This window comes from Ostrea edulis, chromosome 5, assembly GCF_947568905.1.
Source record: "Ostrea edulis chromosome 5, xbOstEdul1.1, whole genome shotgun sequence".
Taxonomy (NCBI): Eukaryota; Metazoa; Mollusca; class Bivalvia; order Ostreida; family Ostreidae; genus Ostrea; species Ostrea edulis.
This window is the reverse complement of record NC_079168.1, coordinates 33,965,535-33,973,482: the sequence shown is the minus strand read 5'-3', so window position 1 is coordinate 33,973,482 and position 7,948 is coordinate 33,965,535. Positions and strand designations below refer to the sequence as shown.

At 37.6% G+C, this 7,948-nt stretch overlaps 1 protein-coding gene across 2 annotated transcripts in view; it reads left to right on the top strand.

Moving 5' to 3' along the window:
- The first annotated feature begins 490 nt into the window (after positions 1-490).
- The window catches only part of LOC125649301 (uncharacterized), a 91,860-nt gene continuing 84,402 nt past the window's right edge, over positions 491-7,948 (top strand). The window contains exon 1 of one of the 2 annotated variants that reach the window (XM_056165857.1): positions 491-558. In XM_056165857.1, coding sequence (XP_056021832.1) covers positions 506-558 — 53 coding nt within the window. In that variant the 5' untranslated portion in view covers positions 491-505. The remainder of the gene's footprint in view (positions 559-7,948) is intronic. The other variant, XM_056165860.1, reaches the window with a different exon arrangement.

Genomic DNA, 7,948 nt, shown 5'->3' with positions numbered 1-7,948 from the left:
CTTCCAATTATGTGTTGAAAGCAATGGTGGTCATTATTTATGTAACAGTTAAATTTGATTAAAACATAGAATAAACTGTCACTGTTTTAGGTAACATACTAATTGAAAATGAAAGCTCTGTTAGATTACATTAGCTCATAGAATTGTTTTCCAATTAAGTGAAAGGTCAGAATACTTCACACCCAGTTTCAGAGATGCTGGTGTTTTTCATAATGTCTTGGCTAAATATTAAACTAATACCTCTTACAGTTCAATAGATATAAGGTGTCACCTAGTGGCAGAGGGACAGACAGACAATGGAAGGGTGTTCCATTAGTGCCCATGCTTTAGATGACACAAAATTAGATTCCATTGAACACTACTTCTATTAACAAACAAAACCACAAAAGAAATGAATTTAAGTTTTTGCTTGAAAGCAAAAATTAAACTAAAGAAAAGAGAAAAAACAGACTCCAAAATTTGACTCCAATCTCCACTCCATAACTCCACTCCATAACTCCAGTCCATGAATTACACGGTGCCATTTATCTCACCACCCACGGATCACAATTCCAGTTCGTAAGTATATTTACGTTATTTATACGTTTTGAGGAAACTTCAAAGTCACACGATAGTCTCACTGTAGGATAGCTTGCAATGTTACATGTGTTTACTGTGGAAGGGAGTGAGTGATGACGATGAAACCGCTGTAAACTACATGTACATTACGTGTATGACGCCGATGAACGAATACAGGTCGTATTTCGCGATGACACGAATCTGTTTGTTTGTACACCGCTCTTCGCAGTTTGCTGTCTTTCGTTTTAACGAGTAAGAACACAATATAATGGCTCACTTCTTTTCAGAACATACTTTCATCATACGATTGAAGAATTCCGATTTCAAGTATGAGATCAAACATTAGTTAAACAGAGAACAAATTCGACTTGAGGTAAAAAAAAAAAGAGAAAAAGAAGCGGAGTGTAGTAGAGTGGAGTGAAATCTGTATTTTAAAAAACACAGTTTTGAATATAAGAAAAAATAATGGAACAATTATAACCAGTCAAATGGTAGAAGTACAGAATGTCAATCTTCATTATCACCCAATTAGTTGAAAAACATACACTTAAAATGTGAACTCGGACAGTATTGGTACTTCCGAATGATTGTTATTTATTTTCATTGTTATAATAATTAATTGCTTGTTAATCTGTACATGCTCCCCGGGGCCCTTGATTGGTAAACAAACAATATATAGCGCTTTTGATATCAACATTAATATGAACAGTTCACGGAGGTGAAGTATGAGAACATGTTAATTAAGTGATTAAATACAAATATAACCTCACCATGCTCTGACATAGTTTTTAGAAGGTTGTTAAAGCTGGATACGACTGTCAACTTGATTCTGATATCAAAATATTACAAATTTGCTACATGTTGCAGTGACAAACCTTTTAACACTTTCTTATTCTAAACATTCCTTGTAGTATATTGTACAGGTATGTACAATATTTTCTCCTCTTTACCGTGTCTGAGAAATTTAAAATCTTTCATATCAATTTGACAGTTTTGCATTTACTGTTTGTGAAAAGCCTCTGTAGGTATCCTTTATCATTTATGTTTATCCTTTATCTGGTATGTTAAATGGATAAATCAAAATAACAGATTCGTTTTGTGCAGTATGTGTATCATGCTGCACCTCTGGGGACGCTTGTATACCTAGACACGTTTCTATTTATCTCACAAATTATTCAGGTTCGTTTGAGTGAAATGAGAACATAAAAATCACGAAGATAAAAGCCATTACGGTGGCAGGAATTAGGTTTCACGTAATCTTTACATTAATCGATCCCTGGTGTTTGGGAAAGAAACTGCCAATACCTATTAAAACGTCTTGTGTTTGATGGGATCAGACCTCTGGGTTGCGGATCGAATGCCCTACCACTAGGCGAACGCGACCATTTTGATAATGAAGGAAGCTTTTGAAACTGAAAGTAGGACTACAAGTACACGACTGTGGTCAAATTTAGAGAGGAACAAGATTCCCAGTTGATTTTAGGGGCTAGGGGAGTGAATAACGCCCCTACCACTATAGCGTATATCAGGATTTTTCCGCGTGTATCCAATTTCCGCTTTGTTCGCGACGATTTCCGAATCGTGGAAAATAAATCCGCGTAAAGGGGTATAGCGCACTTGGTATGCAATTTCGCCTACATAAATACCCTTTTCTTGAATATCATTTTTAGCTCACCTGAGCTAAAAGCTCAAGTGAGCTATTCTGATCACCCATATTCCGGCGTCCGTCCATCTATCCTTACGTTCGTCTGTCCGTCTGTAAACTTTTAACATTTTTGATTTCTTCTCAAACTCCACTGGGCCAATTTCAACCAAAATTGGCACAAAACATTCTTAGGTAAAGGAAATTCTAAATTGTTAAAATAAATGGCCAGGCTACCTCCCAAGGGGAGATAATCAAGAAAAGGTAAAAATAGGGTAGGGTCATTAACAAATCTTCTTCTCAAGAACCACTGGGCCAGAAAAGATGGAATTTATAGATAAGCTTTATTAGGTAGTGCAGATTCTAAATTGTTTAAATCATGACCCCGGGGGTCGGATGGGGCCACAATAGGGGATCAAAGTTTTACATACAAATATATAAAAAAAATCTTTAAAAATCTTCTTCCCAAGAACCACTGAGCCAGACAAGCTGAGATTTATATGAAAGCTTTCTGATATAGTGCAGATTCAGGTTTGTTAAAATCATGGCCCCCAGGTGTTGGATGGGGCCACAATAGGGGATCAAAGTTTTACATACAAATATATAAGGAAAATGTTTAAAAATCTTCTTCTCAAGAACTACTGATCCAGAAAAGCTGATATTGACATGAAAGCTTTCGGACATAATGCAGATTCAAGTTTGTTCAAATCATGGCCCCCGGGTGTTGGATGGTGCCACAATAGGGGATCAAAGTTTTACATATACAATTATTTAGGAAAAATCTTTAAATATGAGGCAAGGTGGCTCAGGTGAGCGATGTGGCCCATGGGCCTCTTGTTCAACATATAGAATAAATAGTTATGTTGTATTTCCCATGGAACATTGAAACGTTTAATGCGTTTACCAATTAATCACTGAAAGAAAGATAAAATTGTTGTTTCATATGTTTTATGAAAACTTAAAGATGTTTCATTTCTTTTCATGAAAGACCCCTTAATTACCCAGTAATATATATTCAATTCTTAACAGATTATGTAAATTTGATTTATATTAAGGATGTTTGATCTGATTACCCATCATTATCAATTTGTCTAACATAGCCATTATGTGTTACTATAAATTGCTATAGCAATCTTGGAGCATGAGGTAGAATGCGAGCCAGCTCTTTCATAAGTACATGTATCTGAAAAATAGTTCAATGTCAAAGGTTACAACAATGTGATAATGTAATCATTGTATGTCTAAGGTCTTGATAATAAAAATGTTATCTGTTCAACTTTTTCTTCTTAAAATCAAGACTGAGTACCAGAGGAAATTGTGCAAAAAAATGTCTGTCAAATACGTCAAGCTCTTACATGTACATGTAGTAGTTGCAGATTCAACTATTTATAGAGATACTGAGTTATGATGCACACAAAAATGGGTCTGGCACAAAAATGTTGATTTAGCTCAAGATGACTGGTAAAGTCTATAACACAGAGAGACTGGGTATTTATTCAATTGTGATTGATTGACTGAATATTGTTTAACGTCCGTCTCGAGAATATTTCACTCATATTGAGACGTCACCACTGCCGGTGAAGGGCTGTAAAATTTAGGCCTATGCTCGGCGCTTATAGTCATTGAGCAGGGAGGGATCTTTATTGTCCCACACCTGCTGTGACACGGGACCTCTGTTTTTGCGGTCTCATCCTAATAGTCGCCTCTTACGACAAGCAAGGGGGTACTGAAGATCTATTCTAACCCGAATCCCCACGAGACTATTCAATTGTGCCTTATGATTAAACTAATGATAAACATGTATGGAAAATTTATTATCAGTGAAATACGATACTGTTGTACAGAGACAAAGTTGCATTTTATAGGCTAAGATAGTGTAAGGCTCCACAGATACTAGGTTAGGCTCTACAGGGACTAGGTTATACTCTACAGGGACTGGGTTAGGCTCTACAGGGACTGGGTTAGGCTCTACAGGGACTGGGTTATGCTCTACAGGGACTAGGTTATACTCTACAGGGACTAGGTTATGCTCTACAGGGACTGGGTTATACTCTACAGGGACTAGGTTATGCTCTACAGGGAATAGGTTATACTCTACAGGGACTAAGTTATGCTCTAAAGGGACTGGGTTATACTCTACAGGGACTAGGTTATGTTCTACAGGGACTAGGTTATACTCTACAGGGACTAGGTTATGCTCTACAGGGACTGGGTTATACATATGTAGTCTACAGGGACTAGGTTATACTCTACAGGGATTAGGTTATACTCTACAGGGACTAGGTTATGCTCTACAGATACTAGGTTATGCTCTACAGGGACTAGGTTATACTCTACAGGGACTAGGTTATGCTCTACAGGGACTGGGTTATACATATGTAGTCTACAGGGACTAGGTTATACTCTACAGGGACTAGGTTATGCTCTACAGATACTAGATTATGCTCTACAGGGACTAGGTTATGCTCTACAGGGACTGGGTTATACATATGTAGTCTACAGGGACTAGGTTATACTCTACAGGGATTAGGTTATACTCTACAGGGACTAGGTTATGCTCTACAGGGACTGGGTTATACTCTACAGGGACTAGGTTATGCTCTACAGGGACTATGTTATACTCTACAGGGACTAGGTTATACTCTACAGGGACTGGGTTATACTCTACAGGGACTAGGTTATGCTCTACAGTGACTAGGCTATGCTCTACAGGGATTAGGTTATACTCTATAGGGACTAGTTTATGCTCTACAGGGACAAGGTTATGCTCTACAGGGACTAGGTTATACTCTACAGGGACTAGGTTATCCTCTACAGGGACTGGGTTATACATATGTAGTCTACAGGGACTAGGTTATACTCTACAGGGATTAGGTTATACTCTATAGGGACTAGGTTATACATATGTAGTCTACAGGGACTAGGTTAGGCTCTACAGGGACTAGGTTATGCTCTACAGGGACTGGGTTATACTCTATAGGGACTAGGTTATGCTCTACAGGGACTAGGTTATACTCTACAGGGATTAGCTTATACTCTACAGGGACTAGGTTATGCTCTACAGGGACTAGGTTATACTTTACAGGGACTAGGTTATACATATGTAGTCTACAGGGACTAGGTTATACTTTACAGGGACTAGGTTATACTCTATAGGGACTAGGTTATGCTCTACAGGGATTAGGTTATACTTTACAGGGACTAGGTTATACATATGTAGTCTACAGGGACTAGGTTATACTTTACAGGGACTAGGTTATACTCTATAGGGACTAGGTTATGCTCTACAGGGATTAGGTTATACTCTACAGGGACTAGGTTATACTTTACAGGGACTAGCTTATACTCTACAGGGACTAGGTTATGCTCTACAGGGATTAGGTTATACTTTACAGGGACTAGGTTATACTCTACAGGGATTAGGTTATACTTTACAGGGACTGGGCTATGATCTACTGGTACTGGGTTAGGGTTTACAAGGATAGTGTTAGAATCAGGCCCGTGAAGTCAATCACATGTTAATTAGTGTTAGAATCAGGCCCGTGAAGTCAATCACATCCTAATTAGTGTTAGAATCAGGCCCGTGAACTGGATCATATCCTAATTAGTGTTAGAATCAGGCCCGTGAACTCAATCACATGCTAATTAGTGTTAGAATCAGGCCCGTGAACTCAATCACATGCTAATTAGTGTTAGAATCAGGCCCGTGAACTCAATCACATGCTAATTAGTGTTAGAATCAGGCCCATGAAGTCAATCACATCCTAATTAGTGTTAGAATCAGGCCCGTGAAGTCAATCACATGCTAATTAGTGTTAGAATCAGGCCCGTGAACTCAATCACATGCTAACTAGTGTTAGAATCAGGCCCATGAGGTCAATCACATCCTAATTAGTGTTAGAATCAGGCCCGTGAACTGGATCACATCCTAATTAGTGTTAGAATCAGGCCCGTGAACTCAATCACATGCTGATTAGTGTTAGAATCAGTCCCGTGATCTCAATCACATGCTAATTAGGGTTAGAATCAGGCCCGTGAACTCAATCATATCCTCATTAGTGTTAGAATCAGGCCCGTGAACTTAATCACATTTTAATTAGTGTTAGAATCAGGCCCGTGAACTGGATCATATCCTAATTAGTGTTAGAATCAGGCCCGTGAACTCAATCACATGCTAATTAGGGTTAGAATCAGGCCCGTGAACTCAACCACATCATAATTAGTGTTAGAATCAGGCCCGTGAACTCAATCACATTTTAATTAGTGTTAGAATCAGGCCCGTGAACTGGATCATATCCCAATTAGTGTTAGAATCAGGCCCGTGAACTGGCTCATATCCTAATTAGTGTTAGAATCAGGCCCGTGAACTCAATCACATGCTAATTAGTGTTAGAGTCAGGCCTGTGAACTCAATCACATTTTAGTTATTGTTAGAATCAGGCCCGTGAACTCGATTACGTTTTAATTAGTGTTAGAATCAGGCCCGTGAATATAGAGTACAGCAGTATCAAAGTTATTTATAAAGGAAAACGAAAGTATCTCGTATGACTTATGCAATATGTGTGTGTTTGAGTTCACGGAATTTCCGGTCGGATCAGTTCACGGGCTTATAGCCTTTCCCAAAAGTTTCACCAAATACGGACACGCCCCCCCACCCCCCCTCCCCCCCCCTCAATTAAAATACTTATTGCTCAAAATCTAAAAGTTAAAGCCGCTCTCGTATTTAGAAGAATTTCAAAATTCAAACAATCTACACATTGATCATAATCCTTGAAACAGTTTCACTAGGTTTTCCCTAGACATTATAATGCAGCTACATAAACCTTTAAATTGGAAACCGAATAGGTGTGCTAATTAGACATGTTTTAAAACTCTGGATAAAACCATGCAGCAGATAATCACATGGTTTAGCTATGTTAAATCATCTAGACCAGGGGCTAGTAAAGGTAATGGGGGACCCCCTAGGGATTTTTTGAAAGTATTTTTTGAAAGTGCATTGTCCCTTGATTACATGTATAAATCGGGTTGTTTGACATTTCTACGTCGGGCGTTTAAGAGTTTCGGGTCAAAAATCATGACAGTTGTAAAAAAAAAAAAAAAAAAAAAAAAAAAACCTCTTTAGATCCGATATATATGCCATTGGCATTTGCAAACATGTATTTTGTGAACGTAAGACATGAAAATGTGGAGTGATTTTTATGTTGAAAGTTATATCTACTGACTTGATATTGTGTATATTATATAAAGATAGGGCATGTGGATTATAGTATCTAGAAATGAACCGTTTATCATAATATTTATTTAGCATTAATTAAACATGCTAATAAGTACATGTTGTTTTGGGAATTCCTGTATAATTTCATAAGACATGAATGAAATGTATCTATAAAAATTGCATTTTGCAGACATTTAAAAATATGTACCACTTTCCACATTACACTGACTTCAATTTTTATACGTATTTCTCACTGATGTTCTCTCTCAGAAGCCCTTAGCCCATTGTTTGTGTTGATAATCTGCTGTCTTTAATGCGGTATAGAACACGGTGAAGGCCATGTAGAATTTGCCAAAAAAAATATTATAATTTCAAATTATCATCATATCTTGAAAACGCCCCAACATAAATTTGTCAAACAATCGTCATTAACCTTCATTTTATACACACTTTAAAAAAATCATAGTGTTATTGGCTCTCTTTAGATGTATATTTGGAATTTTTTCGTAGGCATTACGTGTTATGACGCGAAA